The sequence below is a fragment of the Accipiter gentilis genome, chromosome W (assembly GCF_929443795.1).
Source record: "Accipiter gentilis chromosome W, bAccGen1.1, whole genome shotgun sequence".
NCBI classification, from domain to species: domain Eukaryota; kingdom Metazoa; phylum Chordata; class Aves; order Accipitriformes; family Accipitridae; genus Astur; species Astur gentilis.
The window spans coordinates 15,143,400-15,156,133 of record NC_064918.1 but is presented as its reverse complement, the minus strand read 5'-3'; the positions used below and the strand labels follow the sequence as shown (position 1 = coordinate 15,156,133).

Genomic DNA, 12,734 nt, shown 5'->3' with positions numbered 1-12,734 from the left:
CTGCCTTTAAGAAACCTTAATCTGATACACTTTTGTCTAAAAAGTGAGACTTGCTACACTGAATATGAAATGTAATAATTTCTGATGTAATTTAGACTGTATCATCTAATGGTCTCTTGGATTAACTGCGCCATATGTATCAGTCTGAAGGATGCAAAAATCAAACATATTACAGACTGTGTATGGTAATAGTTCTACGTCACGACCCGGGCTGGACAGACCAGGGAGGGGTCGTGGTGAATTCGGAATTCCCCCGGGCTAAATTAAGGCAAAGCGACACCAAATGATCAGTTGAACGTTTTATTCATGGCAGAAGCAACCTGAACTTGGGAGGCATAACAGTAGGCAGCGTGGTCTCTCACAACAGGAATTGGCATGAAACTACCTCAGTAAACCGTGTAACCTGTGGTAACCATATACATCACTTCAGGGAATAAGGAGTTCCCTCCTGTTGAGTCACGAGGTTCCGAGCAGACCCCCTTGCTTTCTAGACTCCTCCTCAGAGAAGAGCCTAGGGGCAGCTGGATCCACTCCTAGTCCCAGACTTGGTCAACGGTTTTATGTCTAAAGGGATGAGGTGTAGGGATTATGAAAAGGGGGGGGGGGGGGGGGGGGAGAGAAAGAGGAAAAGAAAAGAGAAAGATTTCACCGGTCCTGGGTCCAGCGTTGCACCCGTCAGCCTAGAGGTCCAGTTCCGGTGGTCGCGCGCACGTGGGGCTTTAGTTTGTGTAACTTGCCCCACCACAATGTTTGAGACATTAACTCTTTCAGTCTCTCACATTCTATACATAAAGAGGCTGATCTAAACTACCAGTGAACACTATGCAGAGGTTCAATTCTAACTGATAACCCTTGAGTTAAGATTATTATAACAAGATCTCAACAAAAGATTATTTATGTACTGAAAAACCATCGAGGCAGTCCAGCTTTCATCATTTAAGAAAACACTACAAAGAACTAAAGTGCTTCAGAATCTGTATCCAGTAAAGCTTTTGGCCATCTCTGACTTACCTGAGCTCTTCTGAATAGGTTGAACATAGCCCAAATTAACTGATTTCCTGCCCCTCACCAAGAATTTTAAAACAGTTGGAAATGAAGTGGCTGTCAAACTGCTTGTACATAAAATTCATTCTTGCTGTAGGTAAAAATTCCCCCTGAAATGAAGTTTGTAAGTTTTCAAAGTTACTGCAAGCCATTGCAAGTTTCAGTCGCTATTACCTTGATATGTTGTATATTATATAAATGCTCATTTTTCAGGAGCATGGTACAGCATAACATAACTCATGCTGAGGAGCTAACAGGTGGCAGCAGCAAATAGCTAAGCACTTGCCTTTGCAGTATTATATCATGTTTGCAGGTCAGCGTAACAGGCTGCTCAAAACAAAAATCCCACATTACACAAAGAACATCATATAAGACTTTGCAAAGCAAAGGCTTTCATTCCCACCCACAGTCAGAATACCTGCCATACCACTGTCCAACTGTACCATTGTTCAACAAGCTCTTAGTGCCTTGCTGATCCGTTTTAAGATGCTGTCCTGGATTTGGCTGGGATGGAGTTAATTTTCACAGGAAGCTGGGAGGGGACAAAGCCAGGACAGCTGACCCGAACTAGCCAAGGGGATAGTCCATGGCATGTGACATCATGCTCAGTATATAACTGGGGAGCGGGCTGGGGGATTGGGGTGGTATCCCAGCAGGGGAAGTGGTGGAGCATCAGGTTCTGAGTAGTGAGCAATTGCATTGTGCATCACTCGTTTTGTATTTTCTTTTTATTAGTACTACTGTTATTACTGTAACTTCTCTCCTTGTGTTGTCCCAGTAAACTGTCCTTATCTCAACCCATGAGGTTCTACCTTCTTTTTTTTCTCCTTTCTGATTCTCCTCCCCATCCCACCAGAGGGGGCGAGGAGGGGGGAAGGAGTGAGCGAGCGGGCCTCGTGGTGCTTTGTTGCTGGCTGGGCTTAAACCAGGACAGTCCTTTTTGTTGCCCAATGTGGGGCAAGAGTAGTAATTTGAGATAAGGATAGTAATTGGAAGAGGTAATGGGCAAAACGTGGATCGAACAATGTTAGTGGAATACTCATGGGAATTTCGGTTGTTGTAATTGTGGTGGAGGGACGAGGGGTGGATTGTGTGTAAATTGTCCACTTCTGTTTGGTATCGTGATTATGTTGATTTTGTTGTGGGGAAGTTTTTTGTTGATGTGAGCAAAGTTTGTGATTTTAGTGATAATTCTTAAATACGTGATTCGCAAAGGGTGGAATATTTTGGGTTTGTGTGTCGGGGTTTTGGTAGCGGGGGAGGGGGCTACAGGGGTGGCTCCTGTGAGAAGCTGCTAGAAGCTTCCCCTGCTCCTGACGTGCGGAAAACAGGCTCCACAATCAGTGAGATTGTAAAGTAGGTATGTTCATTCAGCGCTGGGCAGCACGGGGGGTAGTCCCACCAAAGTCGTGCGCGCCTGATTTGGCAGTTCACTTTAAATTTATACAGTCAAGTGTTACATATACATAGAGTTTCGCAATACGCTTATACATAGGCATTACCTATCCCCGCTTCATATTAAAATTAGCTCTAGGAAGTCATTTCCATAGTCTCCTCTCAACTGCGCTTGCGCAGTGCCTCCTTATGGTGGTCGTCTGGCGGTCGTGAAGATGAAGGCTGTATGTCTTCTTCACGGTGAACTCTTAACCTTCTGTCCCCGCGCAGACTCAGTTGTCCCTTGGCATTTGTCCAAATCCTAAGGCCGGGTCTTGGCTGGTTCTTGGGAGTCGACTGCTGCTTCTTATCAAGGACTATCTCCTGTCCCAGCCAGCCTCAACAATGCAAAGGTTAAACATCACTTCTCATCCCCTTGGGCCATGTCTACCTCTATTGAAACTTCTTTTAACTTCATTATAAGCTAGATAATTATTAAACAATTCCTATCTACATTCATAAATCTACTATATCTACTAAGGTTCCTTTGGTTCCCCGTCTCACTCCGAGTCGGACCCACCTCTGGCCAAGGCCAACCCAATCGGCGACGGCGGTAGCTCCTCTGGGAGAACAGATTTAAGAAGGGGAACCTGCAGCGGGGGAGGAGATTGGAGTGTGAGAGAAACACCTATGCAGATACCAAGGGCAGTTAAGAAGGAGGGGGAGGAGGTGCACCGAAGGAGGTGATGCCCCTGCAGCCCGCGGTGAGACGGCAGGCTGTCCCCCTGCAGCCCATGGAGGGGAGCGGGGGAGCAGATGCCCACCTGCAGCCTGGGGAGGAGGAGACCACGCCGGAGCAGGGGGATGCCCCCGAAGATGACCGTGACTCCGTGGGAAAGCCCACGCTGGAGCAGTCTGTGCCTGAAAGACTGGAGCCCATGGAAAGGACCCATGCCAGAGAAGTTCGTGGAGGACTGTCTCCCGTCAGAGGGACCCCACGCTGGAGCAGGGGGAGCGTGAGTCCTCCTCCCCCTGAGGAGGAAGGAGCGGCAGAGACAATGCATGAACTGACCCCAACCCCCATTCCCCATTCCCCATCCCCCTGTGCCGCTGGGGGGGAGGAGGTAGAGAAAATCAGGAGTGGAGTTGAGCCCTGGAAGGAGGGAGGGGTGGGGGGAAGGTGTTTTAAGATTTGGTTTTACTTCCCATTATCCTTGTTTTGATTTGATTGGTAGTGAATTAAATTGATTTTGTTTTTTCCCCAAGTTGAGTCTGTTGTTTTGCCCGTGACCATAAGTGGTGAGTGATCCCTCCCTGTCCTTGTCTTGACCCACGAGCGTTTCTTTACATTTTCTCCTCCTCCTCCCACCAGGGCCGTGGGGGAGGAGTGAGCGAGTGAGGCTTCCTGGTGCTTTGTTGCTGGCTGGGCTTAAACCACGACAGATGCCCTGAGGGGTTATTCTCACTCTGAGAGTAACAAAAAAGACATTTATGATTACTTCCTCCTACATTTGCTTCCTAGGATATCATCAAAAAACATATTTTAGATGCACTCCTGAGCCCTGTGAATACATAACGTGTAATATGTGCAAAATGTATTTTTAATTTAACAGCTTCAACACCACTTACTTTCAGACTCTCAGGAGGACCAATTGAAAGCAGAGTGAGTACAGTATATTTGTTACATGCTAAGAGAGTAGCAGGGCAAGATTTCTCTTTTTGTTTAGAAACAGCCTAATTAGATACACTCAATTATCCAAAAGCATTAACTATACTTCATTTAAAATATAAGAAAGTGCAGTCAGGCGCACTCCAATTTCAAGCCTGGCTGAAAAATTCTTCAGTGACTTGCACAAGCTGATACATTTGTTGACTGCTGATCCTTCAGTACTGACAAAGCAGTATGCTACTCCTGGAAATTCATGACGAAACCAAAGGAATCATAGAACAGCCTCAGAAGCTTAAAGTATCAGAAGTCTTTGGTGGTGGTGGGTTGTTTTTTTATTATTATTTTCTTTTCAAGGCATCTGAAAATCCTCTAAATCCTTGCAGTGATTACTATCTTCTAAATTCCCAAAACTTTCATAACAGCATCTTATGATCGCTTCTTTTTAAAGCTGAGTTTGAGAGCCAGCTGAGTGACCCAGTAACACACCATGTAGGGTGCAAGTTTTATCAGGTATCAATCCACAATTCAAACATACCCCCAAGCCACTGACTTCTGTATCACACTACCTACCATTTATTGTTTACACCTAGCATAATTCATTCTGATCTATTTGCGTGTCAACTTTCCACACTTGCCTTCCCAGACCATTTGGGTAACTTCTGTCTCAACTACAGCAGATCTCCAGTCCCTTCATGTCTGGCAGTATGTGCGCTCCAGACTTGGGAGTTTCTTTTTACCCAAGAAGCAACGGCCCACTGAATAAACAATACTTTTGCAGGCCTTTCAGAGCCACAGAACAGTGAACAATGGCTAAGACTGGGAATCCCTTTTAAATTATTCCTTCCCAGAACAGCACTTAAGAGCCATTATTCAAGTTACTATCTTTGAGATAAATTCTGACTCTCCATGCTAGGGCACAATGAAACTCAGTCCATAGTGCTGATGTTCCATTTCTCTTGCAGGCGAGTTCTTTTGAGTAACACATACAAGCCTTTTTTTAAGCTCAGCACAGAGATAATGGTCCTTTTCAAGGTGGAGGTGCTATCAAATTAAAAGTAAATTAAAGGATTATTTTTAATGAATTACTTCAGTGCATACCATCAAGAATTTGTGTGTGTAAATATATGTATTTTCAGGAATCCCATATCTCTCTGAAGTAGAACATGTATAAAAGGTGACATTTTCTGGATAAGACCATTTATTTTAACAAATAGATGAGTCTTTACGATGAACCGGAGGCTGCAACAGCTGCTCTCTTGGGCTTCGGCATGGTTCCCTCACGGAATCCATTCCTACAAGTAGAAATATGGTTACCACTTTTTGAAAGGGTGATTTCTGCTCCAGGTTATTTTTCTAACAAGTAATGTTTTAGATCAAGTTCACCAGCTTTTTTCAGCTTCTCTCAGTAATGCACTGAAATCACTATGGAGTTCATATGTTCAGACATTTTTAATAAGAAACATCATTGACAAGCTGTTTGGAATAAGCAGTATGGTTTTCTCTCTCTTCTGCTGAAGTAAATTTGACTTCTTCAAAGAGGAAGATTTCAGTAACTGAGTAAACACTACAAGACTGAATCAGATACAGCACACCCACTGAAGGCACTCCTTACTTTATGTTCCTACTAAGCAACTCGGCAAAAGATTTCACATTTGTTAGTACTGAAGTGCAAGTCAATTTCTTGCAGAAATCCTCTGTCTCCAACCAGAGATTAAGACAGGCATGACAAAAGAAGAGTCAGCCCCACGCTTGCTTTTGGATATGACATTTCTACTTCAGCAACACTCGGTGGAAATCAGGCTGCAGTTGCACATCGTAAGGTCTTTTCTGGCTGCTGCTGGGAAAGACTGCGCTCACCAAAAAACCCACAGATGAATGGATCCCTCAACTACACCTAGGTTCAGGACATAAAAGACTCCTACTTTTCACTATAAAATCCAATCTACCTTTTTAGGAAAAGACTCTTGAATTGCTTGGTATTTTTCATCCAACTTTCGGGTATATCAGGCCAGAAGTTACAGAGCTCCATTTTAGAACACGGAGGTCATACAAAAGAAATTCTTAATGAGTTTAACAGTACAGTACCTCGTAAGTACAACTCAAAGCTTTATAACACATTTTAGAAACCTGTAACTCGGAATCTGAGTGTATTGGGTTTGCATGGCAAGGTTTTGGTAGCAGGGGGGCTACAGGAGTGGCCTCTGTGAGAAGCTGCCAGAAGCTTACCCCATGTCAGATAGAGCCAATGCCAGCCGGCTCCAAGACAGACCCGCTGCTGGCCAAGGCCGAGCCAATCAGCAACAGTGGTAGCGCCTCTGGGATAACATATTTAAGAAGGGGGAAAAAAAGTTGCTGTGCAACAGAAACTGCAGCTGGAGAGAGGAGTGAGAACATGTGAGAGAAACAACCCTGCAGACAGCAAGGTCAGTGAAGGAGGAGGGGGAGGAGGTGCTCCAAGTGCCGGAGCAGAGATTCCCCTGCAGCCCGTGGTGAAGACCATGGTGAGGCAGGCTGCCCCCCTGCAGCCCAGGGAGGACCCCACGCCGGAGCAGGTGGATGCCCAAAGGAGGCTGTGACCCTGTGGGAAGCCCACACTGGAGCAGGCTCCTGGCAGGACCTGTGGACCCGTGGAAAGAGAGGAGCCCACACTGGAGCAGGTTTTCTGGCAGGACTTGTGACCCTGGGGGGGACCCACGCTGGAGCAGTTCATGAAGAACTGCAGCCCGTGGGAAGGACTCATGCCGGAGAAGTTTGTGAAGGACTGTCTCCCGTGGGAGGGACCCCACGCTGGAGCAGGGGAAGAGTGTGAGGAGTCCTCCCCCTGAGGAGGAAGGTGTGGCAGAGACAATGTGTGGCAAACTGACTGCAGCCCCCATTCCCTGTCCCCCTGCGCTGCTCGGGGGGAGGAGGTAGAGAAAATCGGGAGTGGAGTTGTGCCCGGGAAGAAGGGAGGGGTGGGGGGAAGGTGTTTTAAGATTTGGTTTTATTTCTCATTACCCTACTCTGGTTTGATTGGTAAAAAATTTAAACTAATTTCCCCAAGTCGAGGCTGTTTTGCCCATGATGGTAATTGGCGAGTGATCTCTCCTTCTCCTTATCTCGACCCATGAGCCTTTCGATATATTTTTCTCTCCCCTCTCCAGCTGAGGAGGGGGAGTGATAAGAGTGGCTTTGGTGGGCACCTGGCGTCCAGCCAGGGTCAACCCACCACACTGATGTTACAGTTACTTACTGCTAACTGAACTCCAAATTAGAGAGCGACTACTGAAGTATTTCAATCCCGAACTTTTTTTGTGGGCAAGAGGGGATTGGAATGCATTTCAAGAATTGTCTCTTACAAAACCCCACGCTTCAGCGCAACCAGCAATTTCACTGACTCACAAATAGAGGCAATGCTACACAAAGCATACCGTTTCAAATGTGGACGTTTTATTACAATACCCTCTGTGTTCTGTACTGTCTACACTTAACAGAAACATCAGAGCTTGCTATACATTCTATCTATTAACAATGAGTGAGCTTTTTATTATTGGCAGCATATTCCTTTGAAGATATAAGGCATCATTTATTTCCACAATATATTTAAAAAGAAAGACCATACCACATTAAGTGTACTAAATAAGAGTGTTAACTTTGAATGACGAATTTTATAATTCAGTGAAATCCATGCAAGATTTCACATTACACTAGTTTGTAATAAAACGTCATACCTGAATCGACGGTAGACCCTTTTCAAGTGCCTCATGCGACCAGTACCAGTGGTGTTGCGTCTTTTAGCCTTTGCGCTCCAGTTATCTAGAACACAGAAGTTACTGTTACTCATCTGCACCAAATAATTAGTTGCACAGTACATTTGAATAGCACAACTATTCAATCTGACAGAAGCAAAAGAAAAAAAATAATTATAAATTAAAGTCAATTTCTGTGCAGTAATACTGCACGTTAGCTGAAATATAGTTAAATCAGTGTTAATTTCAAAAAAAGCTCCAAACACTGCAAGATGACACAGTATTCTTCCTTGGTTGGAAAAAAAGCCAGACTACTGAAGGTGACAAAGAAACACAAGTTTTTAAACTCAAGTCTGTTACTTACACTTTCTCTTACGCTTAGCAGGGTAACCACATTTCCCACAGGTAGATTTCTGCAGATGGTATGCCTTGGATCCACATCGACGACACAAGGTGTGTGTCTTATTTCGTCGCTTACCAAACGAGGATGTACCCTTTGTCTGAAAAACATTTCAAGACATTGCACATTGTAAAGATCATTAGCACTCACAAGTCACGTAACTCAAAAGATAAACTCCTCTAAAAACCACATGCAAATTCACGAAGTCCAATAAACGTGTCAGAGGCACACTGAAACACCGACTCAGTTTCGCCTATAGGTATCCTCCATTTTTAGAAAACAGTTCCTTACACCTCTTTGCCATTCCTACCCCCCCACCCAGTGCTGAAATAAAACAAAGCTACCAAGTGGTTATCTCCAACTCCCTTCTCATCTCCCCCAAATTCATCACTGATAAACAGTAAACTGCTTTTTCCTGAGGAAAGGTATTTATTTCACGCAGATCACCACACGGTACGCTCACAAGAAGCTTTGGCGACCAAACCCCTTCCTGATATGTTATCTGAAAGGTTTGCCTCATCCCCCAGGGAGACCGCTGGCCTGGCCAGGCCCACAGCGAGCACGGAGGAGACCCCAAAGGAGACCCCAGAGGCACCCCGGCACACGGCCTGTGCTGGTTTTGGCTGGGATAGAGTTAATTTTCTTCATAGCAGCAAGTATGGGGCTGTGTTTTGGATTTGTGCTGAAAACAGCGTTGATAATGCCAAGATGTTTTCGTTACTGCTGAGCAGCGCTTACACAGAGTCAAGGCCTTTTCTGCCCCCCACCCCACCAGCGAGTAGGCTGGGGTGCACAAGAAGTTGGGAGGGGACACAGCTGGGACAGCTGACCCCAACTGACCAAAGGGATATTCCAGACCATGTGACGTCATGCTCAGCATATAAAGCTGGAGGAAGAAGGGGGGGGGGGGGGGACGGACACATTCGGAGTTATGGCGCTTTGTCTTCCCAAGTAACTGTTACGTGTGATGGAGCCCTGCTTTCCTGGGGATGGCTGAACGCCTGCCTGCCGATGGGAAGTAGCGAATGAATTCCTTGTTTTGCTTTGCTTGTGCGCGCAGCTTTTGCTTTACATATTAAACTGTCTTTATCTCCGCCCACGAGTTTTCTCACTTTTACCCTTCTGATTTTCTCCCCCATCCTACTGTGAGGGAGGTGAATGAGCGGCTGCGTGGTGCTCAGTTGCCGGCTGGGGCTAAACCACGACACGGCCCCATACCCCACCGCGGCCTCCCCGCCCAGGACGAGACGCCCCGCGCCCCCGCCCAGGCCAGGAGCGGCGGCGCCCACCACCAGGCCCTCAGGCCCTGGCCCCGCAGCGGCCTCCCCGCAGCGCCGTCCCGCCACCGAGCCCGGCCACAGCAGGGCGCAGGGCCGCCCCGCGGCCCCACAGGGCCCGGCGCGGCAGCGGATGGTGACGGATACCCTACGCCCGGACCCCAGCGCTCACCATCTTCTCCGGGCGCCAGCACCAAAGAGGCTGAGCTGGGCCCCGCCCCGCTTCCGCTATAGCCCGGCAAGCGCTTCCGGGGGCGCGTCGGGAGTGCCCGGCTAGGCGCGGTGGAGGGGTCCGGTCCGGTCTGGTGGCCTGGCTGGGGAGGCCCGGCGCGGCAGAAATCGAGTGCTCTGCTTGACTTGGCCTCGCCCCAGGTTGTGCTCAGGAGTCCTCTCCGTGTGGTGGCCCCTTCCCTCCAGGCCCGGCCTGCTGGGACAGACCGGAGCCCCCGAAAGCCCTGGTGTCCTGGGTGAGACCCTCGGGGGCCCCAGGCTCCAAAAGCTCGGTTGTCCCTGGTGACACCACCCCAAAACTGGTGCTTATTAGGGCGTCGCAATGTGTCCTAGGCCATGGTGCAACTGGTCCCAGAAATAATGACTAGGGGGTATCTATGTGTAAATATGTCTCTACCTGGTCAAGAAAATATTTAACACACCTAAGTTGCCTTACTGGCACATAATTTTTAACTCTAATGCGTCTTCTCTGCAATAGTGCCCATGCTGCTATTCACAGGTACCTATAGCTCCACTTCAGGCTGCAGAATCAAGTCCTGGCCCTATTTCCACGTTCAGTGAAAACTTTTCATGACTGAAATTCAGGGACAGGGTATTCTTGGCTGTAATACATACTTTCAAAGTGAACTGCCTTAAAAAATAGGCAGCCCCTACTGCACACTCTGCTTGTCCATGTCCCCCCCCCCAGCCTCCCCCACACCACGTGACAGTCTGCCTGCAGTCTAAAGCACCGCAATGGACATCATTAATGCAAAATCATTTTTTATTCAGATGCACCATTTAAATTCTCACATGCTAGCCTACTACGCATCTTCAGTAGACTCACAATCTGTAGGCAATTTTATCTTAGAAGAGTTAATTTTGGGGAAATAACATGTACAGAGAGAACTTGAAGAAATTTGTGTTTATCTTATCACCAGTTCAACACCTACTTGTCTCAAACAAAGTCAGAAATTGATGATAAAACCAATTTATTTAACCTTGATTGTAGAATTGTATAACCTTGTGTGGAATGATTGCTGGAGGTGACTTATTGATATGTCCACCTCTTAAGAGAAGGTAAACTTCCAGGGTGGAATGCGGTGGATATGCAAGGAATCTGTTCCATAATAATTCCCTAAGCAACATAACCTGCAACCTTAGATGTTAGCAACACCAGGGGAGCTTGGTATGCTGACTCTAAGAGAAACAACACGGAGGGTGGAGCAGAATGGAAACACCGCAGCCAGGCTCTGTGATATCATCGCAGGGATGGGAACTGGATGGTACTATGGAACTGATAAACTGCATAGCTGTTGCCCTGAGCCAGCCCTGAACCAGCAGGTTTTCATTTTCTGTCAAAATTATGTTCTCTGGGTGAACTTTGCTCATTATAATCTCATTATAATACCAAAACACACCTCCATTCCAAAGGCTACCTGCCTTCAAGGTGCAACCACCCCTCACTGAGCATGCGCTCTGAATTTCTCTAGCTCATACCAATCGTCATAAAGGTATGTATGACTGGAGTCACTCAAGCTCCACCTAAAAATAAGAAAGTAGTATAAAATGGCTTAAGAGAGGAGGAATGCTAGGGAAGATACCATCATAGACAAGTCAGGAGGACATTGCTGACTTCTGGGATCAGTCGACGGGCCGAACCTCTCTTTCCCCCCCCCCCTAGGGACGCCTATTGGGCAAGATTCGAACCCTCAGTTATACCGAGTGCTTCCCCGGGAAACTTAGAAATCTCTATAGAGTTTTTCCTTAATTTAACGCGTTTGTAGTCAGCTGTCTTATTCATATTCTTGGTACTTGCACATGCTTTGCAGACAGTGTATTTATCACCAGCAATCCAAATGAATCTGCACTTCTGTTGCTTTAATAAACTGTACTATTCATTAATCTAGCCGTGAGAGTTGAATGTGACCAAACTCCTTAAGTCTGGCCATGTTAGTTCATTGAACGCAACTAGATGAAAGTACATTGCGCTATTTGTGCATCCGTGATCGAATTAGTTCAATATATTGAATGCGACTGGACTTAGAGTGTCGAATTGGGCATCACTCAGAATCTAAGCCTAGCCGCCCCCAGCCCCTCTGATATCTGAGGACAAGCTGGAACGCAAGGGGGTTTATTTTCTGCCAAACTTCTTTACCCTTTAATGCAACATCTTGTCTAACAGCTCTTGATAAAAGTACGTATTTATCTGGCAGGCTAGATCTTATTCCTTCTGCTTCTGGTTTACTGAAGCTGACTAAAAATGCAATTATTCCAAAAATGAAGCTGTCTGGGCCTGCCACAAGCCAGCAAACTGTGAGGAACTCTTCCACGATGAACGTGTGGACAGTTGAACCCCTGTAACATGGAGCTTGCTGTCCAGAAAAAGGCACGATCCCCAAAGCAATTAAGCCGTGTCCGACTGCTGCATTTTCACTCCTGGACAAACCAGCCTTGTACGGTTGTCTCAATATTAATTTATCCTCACTTGTTTCCTGAGCGTGGCCTCTCACTGAATTCCTTTGGTGCTGATTTATGTGCTGGGAGGCTTTTGACTTCTGCTAAGGTTGAGGGATGGGGCTGTCCTGGGTTCAGCTGGGATAGAGTTAATTTTCACAGGAACCTGGGAGGGGGCACAGCCGGGGCAGCTGACCTGAACTAGCCGAGGAGCTATTCCATACCATGTGCCATCATGCTCAGTATATAACTGGGGAGCGGGCTGGGGGTGCTCTCTCGGCTTTCGGTGTGGGAAGTGGCGGAGCGTTGAGTTCTGGGTGGTGAGCAGTTGCACTGTGCATCACTTGCTTCGTATATTCTTTTATTAGTACCGTTCTTGTTGTTGTAACTTCTCTTTTTGTGTTGTCCCAGTAAATTGTCCTTATCTCAACCCTCGGGGTTCTGGTTTTTTTTTTCTTTTCTCCTCCCCATCCCACCGGAGGGGGGCGGGAGGAGTGATCGAGCGGCTGCGTGGTCCTTTGTTACCGGCTGGGCTGAAACCACGACAGGGGCAAAAAGTAATTTTGACTTTAGCT

The 12,734-nt window shown here is 46.8% G+C and overlaps 2 protein-coding genes and 1 non-coding gene across 3 annotated transcripts in view; 1 reads left to right on the top strand and 2 right to left on the bottom strand.

Moving 5' to 3' along the window:
• Nucleotides 1-12,734, top strand: part of LOC126035372 (insertion element IS476 uncharacterized 39.2 kDa protein-like) — a 279,856-nt gene that overhangs the window by 174,191 nt on the left and 92,931 nt on the right. The window lies entirely within an intron of this gene.
• LOC126035399 (60S ribosomal protein L37-like) lies at nt 3,619-12,140 on the bottom strand. Its single transcript, XM_049793961.1, has 4 exons — nt 9,665-12,140; nt 8,180-8,315; nt 7,798-7,882; nt 3,619-5,379 (listed from the first exon to the last, which is right to left on the bottom strand). Exons 1-4 carry the CDS (start codon nt 9,665-9,667, stop codon nt 5,310-5,312), a joined length of 294 nt encoding a protein of 97 aa, XP_049649918.1. The 5' UTR covers nt 9,668-12,140; the 3' UTR covers nt 3,619-5,309.
• On the bottom strand, nt 5,482-5,562 carry LOC126035596 (small nucleolar RNA SNORD72). The gene has a single exon (XR_007504987.1). It is a non-coding gene; the product is annotated as a small nucleolar RNA SNORD72 (small nucleolar RNA).

Bases quoted from the DNA above. Each gene is read 5' to 3' on its own strand.
- LOC126035399 (XM_049793961.1), bottom strand. The intron at 7,883-8,179 runs GTAAGTAACAGA...TCTGTGTTCTAG, and splicing joins TGCTAAGCGTAAGAGAAAGT to ATAACTGGAGCGCAAAGGCT. The intron at 5,380-7,797 runs GTATGACGTTTT...TTCTACTTGTAG, and splicing joins AGGGTCTACCGTCGATTCAG to GAATGGATTCCGTGAGGGAA.